This window comes from Alligator mississippiensis, chromosome 2 (genome assembly GCF_030867095.1).
Source record: "Alligator mississippiensis isolate rAllMis1 chromosome 2, rAllMis1, whole genome shotgun sequence".
Taxonomy (NCBI): domain Eukaryota; kingdom Metazoa; phylum Chordata; order Crocodylia; family Alligatoridae; genus Alligator; species Alligator mississippiensis.
Window position 1 is genome coordinate 295,431,905 of NC_081825.1, and position 21,098 is coordinate 295,453,002.

General features: G+C 41.2%; 1 protein-coding gene across 8 annotated transcripts in view; it reads left to right on the forward strand.

Moving 5' to 3' along the window:
- Positions 1-21,098, forward strand: part of KIAA0586 (KIAA0586 ortholog) — a 108,265-nt gene that overhangs the window by 56,995 nt on the left and 30,172 nt on the right. For 5 of the 8 annotated variants that reach the window (XM_019480000.2, XM_019479999.2, XM_006267628.4 and 2 more), the window contains 8 exons: positions 1,213-1,360; positions 1,950-2,175; positions 2,728-2,975; positions 3,915-3,988; positions 8,780-8,914; positions 10,750-10,927; positions 12,371-12,492; positions 16,560-16,647. In XM_019480000.2, the coding sequence (XP_019335545.1) occupies positions 1,213-1,360; positions 1,950-2,175; positions 2,728-2,975; positions 3,915-3,988; positions 8,780-8,914; positions 10,750-10,927; positions 12,371-12,492; positions 16,560-16,647 (1,219 nt within the window). Of the gene's footprint in view, positions 1-1,212; positions 1,361-1,949; positions 2,176-2,727; positions 2,976-3,914; positions 3,989-8,779; positions 8,915-10,749; positions 10,928-11,079; positions 11,260-12,370; positions 12,493-16,559; positions 16,648-21,098 lie in introns of those variants that run through there. The other 3 variants (XR_002087876.2, XR_002087875.2, XM_019479998.2) reach the window with 3 other exon arrangements.

A 21,098-nucleotide genomic window follows, 5' to 3' on the forward strand; every position in this document is an offset into this window, starting at 1 on the left:
GTGTCATCAGTATTCTTCTCACAGCATATGCAGTGGTATCTGAGGACCTGACTGTAGATTATTTGGCCTTTCAGACCTGTTTTTAATCTTTGTCGTGCCTGTGTTTTCCTCAGACCTGAAGAATAATGCATTGCATTCAAAACCTGCTTTGAGCAGGGGGTTAGACTCAATGACCTCCTGACGTCTCTTCCAACCCTCATTTTTTGTGATTCTACATTTATCCCAACCTTGCAGCTGGTTCAATAAAAGTTCTCACTCACAAAACCCCTTTCCTCTTGCATATGTCCTAGAACATCGTGGCTATACCAACACTCCAGCACTATATAAATGGAGCTTTTCTTAGTCTCATTTTGTGATGGTCTCCAATCCCCTGATTGTACTAAGAGCCCTTCTCTGCAGCTGCTTTAGCTGGAGTTCTTCTTTCTTGAACATAGCTGACCACAATTCTCTACGGTATTCCAGATGAGCTCTCACCAGTGCCTTTTACAATGGCATTAATGCTTTCTGTCACTCATGGTGATATCAATATCTTGAAGATACCAATACCTTGCCTGATATCTTATAATCACATTTGCTTTTTTTCCGTAGCTGTTTCACGTTAGTTGCTCTTATGGTCAGCTTGTGATTATCTAGTTGTACCTAAACCTTTCTCTTCCCAGAGATTTCAAATAGGAATCCTTAGTGTCAAAAGTATATGCTGACCTGTTGTGGTCCTTGAATTCTTTGCAACAAAAGAATTGCTTTATTATTTTTCCACTGTAGGGACATGAGTGAAAGCTAAGAGCTGGCATTTTTTGACGGGGGACTTAAGTCTAATGAGGGGTGCCTTGAGTCTGAAAAGGTTGAAGGACCACTGTCCTAGACTCCCTTTGGTAGCAGCAGTTCTGAATAAATTTAGAAGAGATGAAGATTGCATGGAGAAAACTCTTTGTTGGAAGTTACAAATCTGATTATTTCTTTGTTGGTGGCAGTGGCTAATCCCATTGAGGTGCTGATTTTGAAGCCTCTGGTCACCTAGAATGAAGGCTTCTTGTTATGTCCTAGTCCAGGTTTTCTCACTTCTGGCAACTTCAGAGGCTACCCAAGTTGTTATTTTCAGATAAAGTTTCTCAAATGACTCTGGTTGGAAGAATTGAAGGAGTCACATTTAAATGGTAAGATAACTGTGTTATAGACTTTCTAGTTATCTTGTTTCTTCTTTTATATTTTCAGGAATGTGAAATATCTACTCCATTGGCTACACCATGTGATACACCACCTCTTGAAAAAGAACCATCACCAGTAAAAACCCCCGATTCTTCCCTTTCTCTTACAGAACTTGGTGGAGAAGTTCTTGTTCACCAACAAATGAAAGAATCAGGTAGTAAAAAATAATCACTAAATTTGAGATGAAGCAAGCGTACGTTAATCCGTTACTTTTTCTTTTCTTCTCCAAAGGCACTGTCTCTGAGGCTTAACACTCTTGGGCCTGTGTTTTCATGTAGAGAGTAGTTTGGGGCTTGCATAGTTTAAAAGCTTTAAGCAAATTTCCTATACAAACAAGCCCGTTTAATCTCCCTTCTGACATCAGGTGTTCCTTTATCAGAGACTATTTATATCTCTCTGATATATCACTTTTCCAGCTCAAAAAAGAGCTGCTTCATCTATTCCTGATGTTAGTAAGCATCCATATTAATACATCTTTGAAAAGTGTCTTGGTTTTCAGAAGCCTGAGCACCCACAAATCCTACTGAAGTTAACAAGAACCACAGGATGGTTGTGTAGCACCTACAAGTGTTTAACTAGTTATTTACATTAGTCTCATCCAGTACAGTCTTCACAGATTTTTAAAACCCTTTCAGGCAAAATACAGAACACTTTGTGGAAAGAAAAAAAGCTTGATCTTGTCTGAAGGTTATTTGCTGGTTTCCAGTCCAGTCTGAACTCTGTGATTTGTTTCATGTGTGTAGGTTTTGAGATTCCAGGTGCCACAAGTCCCGTTGGCACACCTGCTGCTACCCCTGTGGATACACCTCCTAAGATAACTACACCGACCCCTCCAGCATCAGAACCTGGCTTTGATGCAACAAAGATGGAAAGCCCAAAGCCTCCAAACCCATGGGGAGATGCAGAGCTCCCTCTAGAAGAGGAGAAGCCTAGTCCTTTGAACGAGGAGACTTTCCACACAAAGCCTATGTGAGTTCTAACAATCCACATCTTTTTCCAATTTCTTTTATTTAGCTGCAGCAGTATGCAACTTTGAAGAAACACAGGATGTTTATATTGCGAAGCACGGAGATAAACAATTCAATAAATAGTATCATGGACTGGTTTATAAAATAAAGTAAGACTTGAAATCTGGGGGCGGGTTAAGATTTGATTAACACTTGTTTATACTCCTGTTTGACAGGGTATTTAGTACGTTGTTTTTAGCCATAGCTGCCGGTAACAGATGTGACCGTGGTGAATGAAGTGCCTTTCTGTTGTTAACATTTTACAAAATAGGCCGCTACTTTTTGGCTGCCTTAATTAAAGCGACCCATTTGTGACAAATGGATCGCAGCTCACTGTTAAGGTTACTTTAACATTTTTTCTCTCTTACACCGATTCATAAAACAGGGGCTTTTTTTTTTTTGATAAAAGCCTTGTACTGTATGTTTTGTTGTGCTGGGTTTGGGGTATGGTTTGTTTAAGCACTTTTGTTTGGTGTATTTTGGTGCATTCAGAATACATTTTCTTGAATTTCAGTGTCATGTCAGTGGCTAAAGATGAAGAACCAGACACCTTGGTTTTACCAGCTTCTCTTGAGCCAGTTAGACCCCTTGCATCAGTTCCTTGTGAACCAAAGACTCCCTCTCCTGGGCATACACTTAGCTCTGGCCCATCCACGCAGGAAAGCAGTACAACTGCCACAGAAACGGAAACAGAAACTGGAGACAGGTTCATCTCGGAGGGCGAGGTCCTGTTTAGCTATGGTCAGATGATAGCTGCAAAAGGTAAAACTGAATTTCCAGGGACCTGTGTATTCAGGGTTTGGTTTGAATAAGTGTCTGTTGTTTGCTCTGAGTGAAAGTTACTCTGTTGGTATAATAGAAATGTGTTTTACTTCTTGGGAAGTCCAAAACAGTGGTGCTAAACCTTCTGGTCCCATGGGCCAGATGAGTGGTGTGGGGTTGGTCCATGGGCTGGATCCATTGGGCAAGGCCAGACCTTTGGGCCAGATCCTGTGTGGGGTCAAGGCCATGGAGCAATCCCACATACCAGTGCATGGGACTGTCATCCTGCCAGCAGGACTCCCCAAGAGTTCACAAATTTGGCATGGTGGCAGCTCTTATTGTTGTGGCTTCCAGATCAACCCTGCATGCCAGTCCCGTGCTGGATGCCAGCTTTCAAAGCCATGGCAATTAACCTGCTCCTGCTCCCCGACTGTCAAATTTCCAGATGTATGGGGAGCCCCACATGCCAGATAACATGGCACCGGGGACAGATTTGGCCTCCATGCCAGGTTGCACACCTCTGGTCTGAAGTGAGAGAGTACATTTGTAGACCTATACTAACTGTTTGTGGTTTTGGGGACATGTAAGAAATTTCACCATTTTTCCTTTTCTGTGAATGAAAGTTATGTGTTTTGCTAATGAAAGAAAATGATATAGAATAACTAGGGGTTAATGACAGGAGAGCTTCTTTTAAATTATTCTCGTGTGCACAAGAACAATGAATAAATTGTAGTGAGAACTTTTTTTTTTAATTTCATAAAGCATCAGAATTATTTCTTATGGGATGGAAAAATGTACACTAATGAGGCACATGTGATAAGAATTTTTACCTTTGTTAAAGCATTTTGTTGCAATTTAGAAAAATGTATCATTAACTTGCTGTCGTAGAGGCATGTTTTCTAATATTTGTAGCATGTGTGGGCATGTGTTTCTTTTCAGTCTTAGCAGAAGGACTGTCTCTTCCAAACCTGAGTGAAAGTTTATGCAGTACCCTACATGACGCCCATGAAATGGTAAGGCATTAAACCAGGAGGAGATTGAATTTAGCGTAATACCTTAGCTGGATTCTCTTGTCAGATAAGATGCTCTCTAGTCTGTTTATATACTTTTGTTTAGACACAGTAAATACAGACAAAAGGACTAATAAGAAATATTGAAGAAACAGTATGTTTTCAGTGAAAAATTCCCAGCTTGTTCAAATGGATTTGTAAAACAATTACAAATTTCAGAACCCATTATAGTAAATGATTGTTCTTTATAAAGATGCCTGTCTTCCTGCCAGCTTTCTTGAGAGAGTAATAGTTGAGTTAAAAGCCAAATTATTCACACATTCCATCTAATATGTAGTATGGTTTATTATTTCGACATACTTTTGATGTTAGATGTGAAATACAATATTACTTATTTATTCAAATTTCATTCTTACATTCTATAGTAAGTAAAATGGCAAAACGTTATTATGCCCTTCAACTAAGAATGTGATCCATGCGACCTGATATTTTTCAGAACACGTAGCTTACTGGAATGAAACAAATTTATATTTGTTCACTTTTGATACCACTGTAATATTTTTTTTTAATGAGTTCTAGAACATAAACAATGGAAGAGTTTGCTTTTTAGCTTTCCCAAGTACAAGTTATGTCTTTGGTGAATATTTTTCCATATTTCTTCTTAATCAATTTACCCCTCATAATTTGTTAATCTCTCCTTTCGAACTATAATAGTTGAATATAGTTTATAAGTATCTAAGACAGCAGTGATCTCTGCATAGCTGCCCTGTTGTCTGTCTGGCAGATCTAAGTTTGTTTACTCCTGTGCTCCATACTTTGGAAATTGTTCATATGTGTTACATGTCTTTTGACAAAGATTACTCTTTCAATATATAGATAAATCTAAGAGGTGATTTTTAATACCAGGTATAGGATCTTTCCTGTCCTGGACCACGTGCCCAACAGGTAGGAAAAAATTAAAGGTGTGATGACAGAGCCCTAATTGTGTTCCAGGTCTTCCTTGTGGAATTAATATGTAGATCCATAAGGGAGCAGGAGCATAGCCAGACATGGCTGTTTTTTAGATATTCCTGGGATTTGCAACAAGTGGTGTTCCCCTTGGACGGCAGATATGCAGAGCAGAAGCATTTCCTGTTGCACTGTTGTTCCAGTAAAGACATTTATGCTCTCATAGGTCAAATGTGAAAAATGAGAAACTTCAAGATTGGTTTGTTCTGTGGCTTTGTGCCTCTTTGGGGCTTAAAAAGCAAGCCAGGTGTGAAGGCAATGTGTCCAGTAGATCTCAAGGCATGAGCATGCAATGTTAACATTTTAGTGCCTGCTCAGAATTTATTGTAATCCCTGGAAATTGCTTCTTAAATGGAAACTGTTTAGAAAATTGGGAGCATGCAAAGTTGCTTCAACATTGAGGCACCTTTTAACTGTTTATGGATTTCATAGAATCATAGAAAATGAGGGTTGGAAGGGACCTCAGGAGGTCACATCTAGTCCAACCCCCTGCTCCAACAGGACCAGCCCCAGCTAGATCATCCCAGCCACAGCTTTGTTGGCTGAGTCTTAAAAACCTCCAAGGACGGAGATTCTGCAACCTCTCTGGGTAGCCTGTTCCAGTGCTTTACTACCCTCCATGTGAGAGAATTCTTCCTAATATCTAACCTGAACTTCCCTTGCTGCAACTTGAGCCCATTGCTCCTTGTTCAGTCATCTGCCATCACTGAGGACAGTCGAGCTCCATCCTCTTCCAAACTCCTCTTCAGGGAGTTGAAGGCTGCTATTAAATCCCCCCTCAGTCTTCTCTTCTCCAGACTAAATAAGCCCATTTCCCTCAGCCTCTCCTTATAAATCATGTCCCCCAGGCCCCAAACCATTTTGTTACCTTCTGCTGGACTCTTTCCAATTTGTCCATCCTTTCTGTAATGGGGGGCCCAAAACTGAACATAGTACCGCAGATGTGGCCTCACCAGTGCTGAATAGAGAGAAATAATCACTTCCCTTGATGTACTGGCAACACACCTACCAATGCAGCCCATTATTGCCGTTAGCCTTCTTGGCAACTAGGGCACACTGCTGCCTCATATTCAGCTTACTGTCCACTGTAACCCCCAGGGCCTTTTCTGCACAGAAGCTGCCCAGCCAGTCACCCCCAGCCTGTCCTGGTGCATGGGATTTCTCTGTCCTAAATGCAGGACTTTGCACTTGTCCTTGTTGAACCTCATGAGATTCCTTTTGGCCCAATCCTCTAATTTGTTGAGGTCACTGAATCCTAGCCCTATCCTCCAGTGTATCTACTACTCCTCCCAGCGTGGTGTCATCTGCAGACCTGCTGAGGGTGCACTGTATGCCATCTTCCAGGTCATTGATGAAGACATTGAACAAAACTGGCCCCAGGACCAATCCCCGGGGCACTCCACTTGATATCACCTGCCAACTAGACATCGAGCCATTGATTACTACTGTCTGAGCCCGATGCTCCAGCCATTTTTCTACCCACTTTACAGTCCATTCATCCAGCCTGTACTTCCTTAGCTTGCCTGCAAGAATGTTGTAAGAGCCCATATCGAAAACCATGCTAAAATCAAGGTACCACATCCACCAGTCTCCCTGCATCCACAGAGCCTGTCTCCTCATCATAGAAGGCAATCAGCTTGGTCAGGCATGACCTGCTTCTGGTGAATCCATGCTGACTGTTCCTAATCACCTTCTTTTCCTCCAAGTGATTTGAAGTGGATTCCTTGAGGATCTTCTCCAAGATTTTTCCAGGGACTGCAGTGAGGCTGACTGGTCTGTAGTTCCCTAGATCCTTCTTTTTTCCCTTTCTTAAATATGAGCACTATGTTTGCCCTTTTCCAATCATCCAGGACCTCTCCTGATCACCAAGAGTTTTCAAAGATGATGGCCAGTGGCTCTACAGTCACATCAGCCAACTCCCTGAGCACCTTCGGGTGCATCCCATCCAGCCCCACAGATTTGTACTCTGGGAGCTGACCGTGCCTTTGAAGACTGAGCTAAAAAGGGCGTTGAGCACTTCAGCTTTTCTGCATCCTCTGTCACAAGGCTGCCTCCCCCATTCAGTAGGGACACACACTTTCGCAGATCCTCCTCTTGCTACCAGCATACTTAAAGAAACCCTTCTTGTTCCCTTTCACATCCCTTGCTCGCTGCAACTCCAGTTGCGCTTTGGCCTTCCTGACTTTATCCTGGCATGCCCGAGCAATGCTCTTATATTCCTCCCTAAGTTTTTAAAGAGGAATAGTGATATTTTTAAGGTGCTCCAGCTGACCTTGTTTCAAGTAACCCTTTCAACTACCTGGTGTCTTGACCCTTTGATTTCTGTGCTAAGTCAAAGTATCAGCAATTTCTTTTATATGGTTTTTTCTATTAAAAGAAATCCTAGAAGTTTCCTTCAGTAGCATTGTGTGGTGAGTTCTTAGTAGGATGCTGTTGGCATATAGATTAGTGATGTGTACAAAAGCAATGTTACCCTCAAGCCTAAAATGTTTTATTTATGAAAGCAGTACCAAGTGCATCTTTGCAAGCAACCTAGAGTCTGTCACACTCCCTGCATTCCTTATCTGAGGGAGGGAGGGGGAAATTTTTCCTTTTCCCCCCACATAGGCAGCGCGCTAGCTGTAAATTTCCATCCGAGTTCTAGAGGGTCAGCTCTGTTTAGTAATTAAGGTGGTTGTAAAATATATATTAATAAACTAGCACATGGGCTCTTTGAAAGGGAAAAAAGGGGGAATCTAATTCTGGCTGGCAGCTGCACTTCCCAGGGTGGAAGTTTGTCAAAAGACTGCTTCTCTGTATTAACAACAATGCTGGATTATTAGTCCTGGCAATTTTGAGCAACCGGCTTTTGGGAGCTATACCTTTTCTACTCAAAATGGAATGTGTTGGGGAAACGACGCATGCAAATTCTGTTAGTCGCTTTTGCTCTGTTCTTACAGGTATTAGGAGTTTGGGGGCAGAAACAGTGTCCTCCAGACTTGGGCCAAAGGAAAATAAAGATCTGTTTTCTTGTTGATACCTAGTCACATTAAAATACTGACGATCAGTTATTTGAGAGCCTAACTCTACATTTCTGCATTCTTATTGTTCAGCTAAGAACAAACATGTTGTTATATTTTCAGTATCAGCTGTGGTAGACATTTGGGTTATAACGTGCCTTTCTAGAAGGATAGGACTTGATGGTCCCATACAGTAGTGCTCAACCTGTTGGCTCCATGAACCAAACAAGTAGTATGGGGCTGATCTGTTGACTGGATTCTGTGTGCAGCTGCTGCCCAGATTGGGCTCTGTGTAAGCAGTTCTGGATCTTGCCAATGGTGCCCGGGTTGCACCCTGCATTACCCCATTCCACATGCCTGATCTCATGCACAGGGGCATGCTGTCTCCACCTGGCTCTGCAAGTTTGGCAGCTGGGGAGTGGCAGTTATCACTAACACTACTCCCCTGCCACCCAATTTTTGGACCCATGGGAAGCTCCGCATGCCAGATGACACAGCTTCACATGCCAGGGCTTGAGCATCCCTGGTCTAATAGGTCTTTTTTTACCATGAACTGTTAGTATAATCTTTTGTATCAAAACCTCTTTACATGCTGCTTGCACCCTTTTGTTATGAAAAGGAAGAGAATGGGCTGCTGGTCTATATATATTCAGCTGTTCATAAATATTTTAAAATGGGTAACTGCAGTAACCTGGAGATGCTTTATAAATATAATCTCCAGTTTAACCATTGAGTTAGGAATAAGGATCTAAAAACTAAAAATAAGGTGTTTTTTTTTTAATTTCAGGATTATGATCCTCCCAGTGAAGGACAAGTCATAAGAAGACCCCATAAAGGATATCACAGAGATCCTGTTCTCTCTCTCTTGGCTAGGCTAAATCAGGCACCAGTTACTGCACAAGAAGTGATATACCACTCTGAGGTACCTTAGTTTTCTTAAGTTGTTGTATAGGGAAAAAAGAAAAAAACCCTTAAGTTTCAAATGTTGTTCTGTGATTTAAAAAAAATAGGTAAAGTAGCTAAAGTTTAGTTTACATATGGAAAAACTTCAAGCTTTATCCAGTCTGTTGCTACTGAAAGTCAGTTCTTTGAGGGGGAATTTGACTTTTGGTAATTCTATTCCAGACTTTGAAATGCTTACAGTAGATAGAAATTTAAAATCTAAGACCTTGTTCCTGTATATAATAAAGACAAGTACCTAGTCCTCCATTCTATGAGCGTAAAGAATGTTCCCACTGCAGCTGGTCAAACTCTGTTCTGATATTCTGACAGTTTGAGGGGACCTGGGGAATAATTGGTGGCAGAGATTTTGTACGCTTTTCTTAACTTGCATTTCCTTTCATTCTGAACTGAGGCCCAGCGGCAATTTCTATTCTGACTAATGAGTAGCAGAAAGAGCAAAATGATCTGTCTGTATTGAATGTTGAGTTAATATGCCCATTAAACATTATAATTCTAAAAATCTGCAAAAATTGTTAATTTAGAGTAAGTGAATGAACTGCTTGCCTAATACTAAGTGCAGGGGGAGGGTATGAGAGAGAGGGAGGACTTTGCTACATAAATTATGCAACATCTCTATTTAGGTTAGTTTTCTGCTATTTGTGACTTTAGTGGAACATATCCCATTTGTTCCTTCTGTCTTGTTTAGGCTGAACTGTCCATAGAACAACTTTACCCTTCTCCTTAATCATTCCTCAATCTTTATTTTGTTTGCTTAATGAGCTCTGATGGATGAACTGTGTAAAGAACTTTCCAGTGTCAACTGTGACTCTATCTATAATTAAAGTGACACTTCCTTGTCAGTATTGCCAGTTACAAATGCATCACTAATTTGCTTTTGTCTGTCCTCTGGTCACGGTGCTCAGCCTGTTCAAAGCTCTAACAAATCCCTTCACAGACTGTGGCAGTGCTAGCATAAGCATGCCTTCTCATGTAGGAAACCTCATCTAGGAACAAAATATGCATCACGCTGCTTCAGAACACCCTCGTACACACAACCAAATACTACCAGTTTGCTTCCTATTGTGCAAGGGCATGTTAACTGTTTTTAACATTCAGCTTGGTTGGAAGACTACTTGGAGGATGTCTCTGTTCACGCCATGCTAGAATCTGGCTGAAGACGAGCCTTTTATTCTGGTCTGTTGGACAGTACGTCTTTGGTATCTTTTAAGTGCTCCCAAGGAATGGGAATCACAGGAGGTCACAAACAAATTCCTTGTGACAAATCCCACTCGCCAACCTGCTGGCTTTGAACTATCGTGGCGAGAGTGGTCCCTGCTAAACAGGTTCAGGGCAGGCCAATGCCACTGCGCAGCCAACCTTCACTGCTGGGGCCTCAGTACTAACCCATAGTGCACTTGTGGGGGGATGCAAACAATGCCACACATCACCGGGGAGTGTCCCCTCTACAAACTAAGAGGTGGATTAATAACTTTCAACTCTGTTAACGAGGAGGCTGTTGCTTGGCTTTGTGGATTTGCGGTTGTTTCATGGAGATGTATGTAATAGTAGCTGTGTAAAGCTTAGAGAAGGGACTGATCTTTCCATTAGTCCTACCTAACGCCTCTCAGTTGTGTACAATGGTAAATGCAGATCTCATTCTCCCAAGGGGTCACATGTTTGCTTTTCAAAGGCAGCCTTTATTCAGCACAAGTAGTATAAATCCATTCTGCAGCACAGTATACCTGAACAATGTAGCATGGTATGAAAGACATCCGTTATGATTCATTAAACATGCTTTTTTGCTGTTTTATGTAGGACTCTGATAAAAGCATTGGAGAGCTCAGTGAAGGCCAAAGACCTAGACTGACAAGAGCAGCAGAAAGTATCTTAATGGGGCATTCAGTTTATATAGACCAGCCTGCTGGCCTAGCCCAGCCTACTGAACAGCGTTCCCACAGTGTGCCATCCCCAGGACAGTGTGAGAGGACTGCAGGTATAAGCCACAATCGTCTTTGCTCCAGGGTGTCTACTTAAGACTATGAGATTACAAATGTTTTGAATGCTGCTGTAGACAGTTTGAGTGTTCAGCACCCACTCACTAAACAACTAGTTGAATGAAGGACCTCATATATTTTTTCTAATCAGTGTTGAAGACTGCTGCCTTCCACATGTTAGAGTGTCTGCAGTATTGTCCATGGATGCAACTGCAGCCCAGGTAGACACACCTGAGATTTGCTTTAAATCACCAGACACAGATACTGATAACAGTGGAGCTGCAATGACAGATGCCTCAGCTTCCAAATAATTACCTAGACCACTGGGCAGGTGAGAACGTGCTTCCAGTTTCCATATCCATGTAACCTAAACACTTCTGCTGAGGCTGCCAGAAAAGAGGCAACTGTTGCTTTTTATGATAGAGAGTTTGTATTGTGGACATCTCTCCAGCAGGAAATAGACTGATGCTGCTAACTTGGTTTAACAGCTAGCAGGTTATAAGAGGTTTCAGTCACTACTGACTTGGACCAGATTTGATTTGGTAATCTCTAGGCAGATCCTCTAAGATATTTATCCTCTATAAAAGCCTCTCATTTACTTAAGTTAGACAAGAGTTAGCTTTCACAAAATGATGTTTGTGTTATTAGGGCAAATTAGTCCCACCGTCTTTCTGTAATGGTGGCCAGTACCAGAGACGTGGTGCAAGAAAGTCTGTGATGAACTATGGTGGGGAAAAGGTGCCCCGGGGGGGAAAGTTTGTGCTTTACTCAGACAGTGGTGAGACCTGGATGCCTGAGTGGTTCTCAACCTGTCAGCATTTCCATTAAATCTGTTTTCCACGGTTCCATTAGCTTTAAGCTGAGCTGTGATTTGACGTCTGCATTCTTAGTCCAAGAGTAATGTTTCAAGCTAATTAGATATAAAATTAGTTTTAGTCTTTTCGAGACAACTGAGGTCTAAAGTATAGTTACAGCTCATGGACTAATTTTTGTAAAGCTGTTCTCTGCTCTTATAGGCTGCACAACTATGATGGATTTTATAGGAAGTAGCTATTTAAGTAACGTATCCAGATTTTGGTTCATTCACTCAGTGGAATGACAGAGTTTCATAAAGAAGCTTTTCCATTCTGTTTTTAGTGTGAGGAATAAAGCCCAATTGAGTACATAATGGCATGGTACACCATAACAGCTCTGAAGGTGTACCGTGTTAGAAATGCACAGATTTCTGTTGTTTCACAGACATTTTTCCTTTCTTCCTTTTAACAAGGAAAATTGAAAAGACCTTAACCTATATGGGCAGATAAAGAACATTCTTTTCATTCTGGCCTGTTCTGTCATTGAACCTACAAGGCTTCTTACCCTTTTCAAAAAACATGACATAATTGGGATTTTCTTGGTCCAGTTTGACTCTGGATTTTTCTTTCCCATTTTTTTTCTCTTAGCAGATGCTTGTCGTGGTACAATGACCATGGCTGAATTGGTGTTGCAGCCATTTTCAAACCCGGTTCCTCAAATGACACAAGCCAGTGATGGGAACGTGCATCTATCAGAGGATACTTCTCAGGTAAAGCCTGAATAGCTTTTGCATGTTGCTTGTAAATAGTTAGGAAATGCGAACTGAAATTGAATTGTATTCAGATTTTAAGTTAAGTCGTGATAGCTGATGTCAGAGAGGAAAGATGCTGGTTACTTCATCTTGACCACTCTGCAATGGTGTGTGCCATTCTGGGATACTGATCTACCATATTTGTCACTGAAGAATGATCACTTTTCCTGTCCTATCTGACTTCCTCTCACAGCAACAGCTAGCTTCTGCACCTAGGCCCAATATCCTGGATACAGCAACCAGTTGTTTAGCTGCAGTGTCTGGGCATATTTTTACAAAGCAGGAAACTTTTGAGCAGACAGTCATATAAGACTGAACAGCAGAGGATTATTATCTGAGCAGCTTAGCACCAACCCTTGCTCTTGACAGCATTGATGTCTGCCGTTCCAGGGTACCTGCTTTCTGTCAAATAATCAGGGTCACAAGAGTATATCTGGCACTGATTTCTGCTAGTCATGCTTCTGTCCAAGGCAACACAGATATGTATTTAATGGTGGTAGAGTTTCTAAAAGGTATCATCCTTATTTTCCATCAGGGGAAGAACTGTTTTCATCCTAAGCTGTCTAGTTTGGGCAGATTGATGGTTTCCCCATTAGAGCATGTGATTATCTGCTTTACCGCTTGTCCATGCAAATAGCCTTTTTTGATAGCTCTCAGCTAAAACAGCAGGGAAGATTCAGGCCTTCATGGTGGGCCCCAATACCTGAACTGTTATAAAGACAAATTTTTCCAGGGGATATCGAGGGGTCAAAAAAAATCCTCTACGCTGCTCCCTTGCAGTGTGAAGAACAACTGACCATGCGGTATGTGGCATCACAGACATGTCTGCCACACTCATCTGGACATGGCCAAAAGGGGCAGAGGAGGGGAAACGGGCTAAAGAGTAGATAAATATATAGTTTTAAAACTCAGTGCCAGCTGAGTGAATGTCCTGCTCAGTGTGTTTTGTACTGGTCTGATCTGTGTGGGTCAGGGCTAATCTATGCTAACTTTCTTGAAGTACCAAGTGCGCTTTCATGTTTTTGGGGGGTTATTTGCCCACTGGTTTTGTAATATTTTTGCATAGTTGGAATATTTATATATAATTAACGTATTTTGCATGTGATTGCTCTTCCTTTCCTTGGCACTTTGATAGTCTCATTATCATTTTTTATTGTTTTGCTTCATTTTTATGCACTTTGAAATAGCCTTTTTTTTTCTGTAACCTTCCTGCTGCACACAATTGTATTTTATGAGGTGCATCTCCTACCTTTTGTTCATGAGTTGAATAGTCTTCTTTTTCTTTTCAGTAAGGATAATAAATTAAACTGACACATTTCAATAGAACAATAGCATTGAAAATGAACATGTTGCAATTTGGCGCCCTTTCAGTTAATGATATCCACTCAAAGCACCTTTATTTGACTTGTTTTTTTCATTATGCTGGAACTTCCTGCCCAAAGAAAATTGTTTCGCGTGTTTGTTATATTAATCAGCTTTAAACTGGATTGAAAATGCAGGTCTCCAGGAAAGGGCAGTGACCAGAAAACTTGCTCTTTCTGACTTTTCTGGTTTACTGGCTTAGATGATCATTCTTGGGTAGATGCATGGCCAGTAGTATCCTTGCTGATGAGTTCCCCATAGTCACAGGTTTGGCTGAAGAAAGTGGAAGCCCAAAATGCTTAGTAAGATCCAGGCCTGATTTTTCATAATTTATTTATTATTTATATGATTTATATGCCATCCTTCCCAACGGGGATCAGGGCACCTGACAAGAAGAAAAACAGAGCACCTTAAAAGGGCAACTGAAATAAAATAAAACAGAGATCCCCTAAGCAACATTTCAGCCTTGCTTTGGTTACTAAATGCCTGCTCAAATAGAAAGATCTTGCAGCACTTGAGAAAGATGTTCAGGCTCCGGCTCTAGCAGGCCTGGAGATGGATGCAGTTCCAGAGCTGAGGAGCAAGTGCTGAAAACAATCTCCCATGTGTTTTTTTGCCAAGTGGACTTGGCAGCTGGTGGGACTTGTAGGAGGTTTCTCTTAGCTGACCTTAGGGATCGCAGTCAGGTGTAAGGGAGAAGGCAGTCCCTTAAGATATATCACACCAGGGCCTTTGGTGCTCAACTTTCTGGCCCTGCAAGGCAGGTGAGTGTTGTGGGCCTGGTCCACAGGCAGGATCAGGCCAGATCCACTGTGGGATTAGCACTAGGGATTAGCACTTGTGTTGTGGCCAGGCCCTATGTACCAGATCTGGCCACAGAGTGACCCCACACGCTGATGTGATCTGGTGCATGGATCTGGGTCATCTGGTGCTCTTAGCCACCTCCATCACCACCTGAAGATCCAGGCACAACAGTGGATCCAGGAGCACCCCTGAGCCTGGGAAGCAGGTGCTTTTTTCTGTGCCTCTGAAAGCATTTTCTCTCCTGCCCGCTATAACTCCCCCTGCTCAGTACAACCTTGATAGGTGCAGTTGCTACCCTGCTGGTTGCTTTCCAAAGTTTGCTGCCTTCCTCTAATGCAGGGGTGGGCAATTATTTTGGGCAGAGGGCCGCTTAACTGAGCTTTGGCAAGTCATCGCGGGCCACATGACAGGCAGCCATGGACAGATAAATATAAATTTTCTACATTTTTAGGGGCCTCGCGGGCATCCAGCCCATGAGCCGCATTTTCCCCACCCCTGCTATTACATGACAGATTCTACCAGGTGCCTGGGGTTGATGGACCATATTAAGCTGTAGACTCCCCATGGGAGTGGGGGTTTGGAGAGGATGCCCCAACCTTGACATCTGTGGACACTGATCAGGCAGGAACACAAGCTGAGATAAATTAAATTAAATTTCTTCTCTTCCCCTCTCCTGTGTCTCACCCAGGGGAGTCCTTTTCCCCGCTCCACTCGTGTCCCCCCAGTTCAAGCCGGGCCCTCCTTCTCTCACCATGGGTGACTCTGCCTGCCTCCCTGCCTTCTCTCCTCCTGATTTTCTGTTCATCTTTATTTTATCCATCCATTCTGCCTATGTGTAATTGCAGAGATTCTTTCTTGCAGTTTTAGTCCTGCTTGCCTTTCTTCTTAACCTTTTGGGGGACCAAGACATCTGTTCAGCTTTGATGCCTTGTCTTTTAAGCCTGAGTTGCAGAGGTTGCACAGCTGTCCCCAGATCCATATGGCAGGATTCTGTGGTTTTCTTGTAAAGTCGCATTGCAGTAGTAGCCCCAGTGAGAATCAGACAAATTGTGCTTTGGTGCTGTCCAAAGACATAGTTCATACAGCATTCCTCAGCAGGAAGTCTCAGATTCCAGGCAAATGCTTTTATTCACCTGCTAGAGCAATAATATAATAGGTGAAAGTAGATTCAGTTGCTAACCCTGTCATCTGCTTTCCTCTGCCCGTCTGCATTGTTTGGATGACACCGTGCTAAAGATCTTACCCCAAAGAACTTGCAGTAGAAGACAACAAGCAATGCACAAAATGTATAGGAAGAGTGATACAACTTTTAAAATATACTTTATGGTTTTTTGGTCACGATTGAGGGCATCTGTCTCCATATGTCCTTCAGCCTAGCTATTAACTAACTGATTAGTTACAGTGGCAGAGATGGTTTTTGAGAATAGGAAGACCATGTCAGGAAAGAAACTTCCCAATTATTAGATTTCCCTCCAAGACCCTTCAGTTTCTCTACACGGGAGGAAGTGGAAGTCCACATTGCAAAAACAAGAGACAAATTGTTTCTGCCACCTGCTTTCATTAGGAATTGCAGGGTTCTCTATATATTTAGATTTAAATGGGTGACTGCTCGTCTCTGTTGATTACATGGGATTCACATCTTAGAGAACAGCTTGCCATGCTTTTTGTTAGAGAAAATAAATGGTTGCAAAAAAGCTAATTTACAGTTGAACGGTTTGTAAAGTTGAACTGAAGGAGACATAATGTCTTTAGCAATTCATAATGGCAAGTAAATCAATTTGTGTGAAACTGCCCTTGTTTTATTTGAATTTAAAAATAAAAATCAGAAATGTAATGTGGTTTTAATAATTTGTATGCAGAAACAGAGCCAAGAGGCTGTACACGTGGAGCCAGTCCGATCCAGAGTCATTCGTGTGAGAACTAAATCTGAAGTAGCACAACAGCAAGGTAAATCAGCGTTGCTAAGCATATTCATCTGACTTTAAGGTGCAGGATGTGAAGCCTGCTACTTCAGTCTTTTGATCCTTACTTTGAAGTTCTCTAGCTGATATTTTTTAAGACTGCTGTAATAAAGACAGAATATGCAGAGGTCACGTGTAATTGTGTCTATCGCTAGGTACAAAGTTCTGATTGGTGAGCGAGGCTGCTATTTTTGGAGTTGCATACTTCTGTTGATAAGCGATCTGAATCATTGGGGTGACCAGAATCGCCGTTAGTTTTCCTCTGTTTAATTTTTCTCTTTGTTCTGTGTAACTGACTTAATTTAGCCAATCACCGTTTAGTTAACTATTTCTTTCATGGTCCTACCCTCTGGCAAACAGATGCTCATATGATGGTAATGGATCATATGGATGGTAAGCTAGAAGGTAATGGATTGTGTGTCTGGGCAAATTCAGTTGCCCCAAGAGGGGAAATGGAGTGAAATATTAAACACAGTTAAGGTCCGAGAAGCATAAAGAGAGAAGTACCAGTGATGCTTGTTCTGCAATGGATGGCCAGTTAGTATGCAATAAAGAGCCATCTTCTCTAAATGTGAAGCACTGTATCTATTAGATAGATCAGGAGTGTTGAAAGAATGTAATTATATTATCACCATGTAGAGTATTGCCTATGTACCATGGATCAAGTTTAGCGTATGACTAACAGGAGCCTGGAACATTATCACCACATGTTAGTACCAGAGCAAATGATTTTAATACATGTTAAAATTGGATTGGATACGAATTAAATGCAGAAAGGTCTGCTAATGTGGTTTTAAAGATTCACAGTTAAACTTGGCATTCTTGCCTTTTTGTGTTTCACTTTCTGGTAACGGTATTAACCTAAATATGAAGATGTTTTAATATATGATTGTGCATATTGTGTATAATTCTCATTTGATTGTATACACCTATATAATAATAGGAATTTAAAATACCATAGACATGGTAAAAGTACATGTTAAAATTTCTGTAGATACCTTAATTTGCAGTCCCCATTTTAACTACTTAAATGAAATTATAAGCACCTGGTGAACATACTTTTTGATTTAATTCTTCAAAATATTACAAAATGTAAGCTGTTCTCCTCAATAGCTTATTTACACGTTTGAAGTTAGGTATGCAAGTCATCCTCCTTGAAGAGCCCTGTCTCATGACAGTCACAGAAGCTGAGGACTAAATTCACAACTGCGTTTAGAAAAAAAAAATGAAATTGTGTAGTTCAAAAATTTGTCCACTGTGCCTATTCTGTAGCAGAGCTCATTACATACTGAGTGGTCACACTTAAGATACCCCAGCCCGAAGTGCTGATATTGTGAGTGACATACAAGCATTGAAAATAGATGGGGCTCGTCTGGCAGGTGTATGGATGGCAAAGAGCCGTGTCCGCCTGTTCTCTCTTTGACCTGGGGAGTGGGAGAACAGAGCAGTAGGCATTTTTCTCCTTCCCTTCAGAGAGGGAGCAGAAGGAGAGACATCTTCCAACCTACATGCTGTAGCAAGTGTCCTTTTGTACTTCAGCTTCTCAAAATATTTACAAGAGAACAGTCTTGCTTCTGCCTTCACATTCAAGGCTGGAAACAGGAAATAAAGTTAAAAGGAGAATCCTGCTCTTTCTTCCATCTTTTTTTGTGGAATATTTTCCTTAAAAAAATACATTTGGGGAAAATCTAAGGTCTACCAACACACCCTGTGAGTATATCTTTGTTTTTATATACATATATGTATGCTTGACCACAAGGTGGCAGCAGAAAGATTTCTTTGGGAGGGGAAAAAAGGTAAGTAATCTATCCATCTAATTTTACATATTATTTAAAGTGTACATATTTATTAATCTAATACAAATCCAAAGCAGGGGGGTTACAGTCTTCAACAACTATGTTGTTTGCACCAGAACCTTTTGCCTTGAGAAGTTTTACAGTACTGAACTATCTTACTCAATGGAGAAGTTCAGCACAGAGGGAAAAAATTGGCCCAAATTTTTGGAAACGGAAATGAAGACTTAGAAGGATATAAACAAATCTGGGTGTAAATAAACACAACATTTGAAACCATGCACGGCTGTTATTTTATAGTTGATTACATACAACTTATTAAACCTCAGCGTTCAATAAATTGTCTTTGCCAACAAAAGGATGGTCAGTGGGTATTTGCCTAAAAATGTAGGGGAATTTTGGCGGGACAGTTATTCAGATATTTTTACGTACCTTAGAAAGAGAGATCGGGAAACCCAGTCTGGCAGTGTAGGGTTGATGATACTAGGGAAGATGAGATACTATTTTAGGCTCAGAACTGTATACTAAAAGCCTTTTGTTTTTTATTTAATTGATCAATAAAAAATACATTTGATTCTCTCATAGAGTTGTATTATAATAAATATATTTCTAACAAAGCCCTCTTTTTTTTAAAAAGCCTTGAGCAGTCTACATGGAATATATTTTTAGCAAGAGAGAAGTGATAGAGTGTACCTAATGGAAAATCAGTGGAGCCTAGTACAAAACTACAGAATATCCTAGTCTGCAAGGATAATGTCTCTTGAAAGTTACAGCTGAAAATAAAGCTTTCATGTATCATTAATTGAAATATGTGTGTTCTCTAGACATTATGGAGACGCTGGTTGAAAGTACGTATATTTATAACATGTATAACATGCACACACACATATTTTGACTTCATAGTATCCTTTAATCTTTCTACCATTACTCATGGATGTCCTCCCATAAATTAAAGCTGTTAATAATTGTTGCGGCTTGTGATTATAAATATTTCTAGAACACTCACATTTTTCAAGCTTCCTTTAATAGAATTCTGAATTCTTCAAGTGAGTTAAAATCCAGAAACAGGTGGCATGCTTCAGTGTAGGTTATTTTATTTGTATCCCTCATAGCTGGAAAAACAGCTTTAGATGCATCAGCATTTTAAACATTTTTTCTGAAGTCGAGGTTCTCAGAATGCAGCCCACTTAGTTGCTGGTGGCCTATGGAGGACTTCATTTGGCAGTGACTTTTTGGGTGCCTATACACAAGCAGCAAGGCTGCTCCAATGCGCTGTAATTACAGGTTGGAGCAGACTTGATTAATTGAGTCTGCTGGTGCATGGTAATTACCGTGTTCCAGCAGGCTCCAGCGTCTCGTGCATCAGGCCCCGCACTTCAAAATGGTAGCAGGGGCACTTTATCTAAAGCTAATTTGATGAGCTTTAGATAAAGTGCCCCCACCGCCATTTTGAAGTGTGGGGCCGCTAATACACAAGACGCTCCAGGTGCTTTAATTAGAATGGCTCCAAGAGTCACCCCCACCTTCCAGGAGCATGCCCCCCTCCCACCCCTCCATTCCTGGAGCATGTGTATTAATGCCCCTTATTTCTAGCTACTAGACTGTATTCAGGCAGGTAAAAATGCAGGGGGAATTAATATTAGGAACATAATCAGTTGTCTTGATTGCCCCTGGGATATTGCACAGTTGCAGAATTGTGATCTGTGCAGTCGTGAATGGGAGGAGAAAGGCTTCTTGAATGAGCATGCAAAGAATTTGCAGAACCCCATTCTAGACTGAGGATGGGATCTCCCTGCCCTCGTGTTCGAATGGCATTAAATTGAAAACTAAATTAATATAGCTTAATTCCACTGCATTCTTTGCTGTCATCTCTTCGTTAGCCAGAAATTACTCAGAGTTGCTACTTTTTCCAAGAACAGTTAGTGTGTGTGGCAAATCTCAAACAGATGCTTCAATAGGAAGGAAGAAGATTAGGATAGATGCTAGAGGTCTTCCTTTTTATTTTTTTCTCTTGGAACCAGAGTTGCTTTGGTCAAACTCTGCACAAGTATTTCACTGGAAGTTTACTTTTTCTTTTACTCCCCTGCTGGCTCTCTTTCAGATGGGATTTCACTAAAGACTCTTTGCAGCCACTCTATAATATAATAGCCAGTGAAGCAGAGCCAGGGTCACTTTTTCACAAGGAATCCTTCTATTTTTGCCTCAGCACCCAGTCAATCAAAATAATTTCAATAATCTTCAGTTCCTCCTTTCCTGGTGGCTGTTTTCTGAAGAAAAACATTGGAAGTTGAAGCCATGAAGCTGACTGGCTGTAGTCATGGCAGTTTATAGGCAAATATGTTTCCCGTCCAATCTTACAGAAATCCTTCTTGTTCCACGAGACCCCAATGATTCATGCTCTGTTCTGTTCTCTTCAGGTTCTTACGCTTCTCCCATGATGCCAAAAGGCTTTTTGACAATATTCACTTAATATTTCTCTGACTGGTGACCTCTTTCACAGATCACATATTAGGTGCAGACTTTAAATGCATATAGTCAGGAAATGCAAAGCTGTTTCCCACAGTAACTCAAACTCCATTCATAAGAAGTCATTAGCAAGGATCCAGGTTTTCCATTTCCCATGGGAAAATGGAGAAAAATGTGG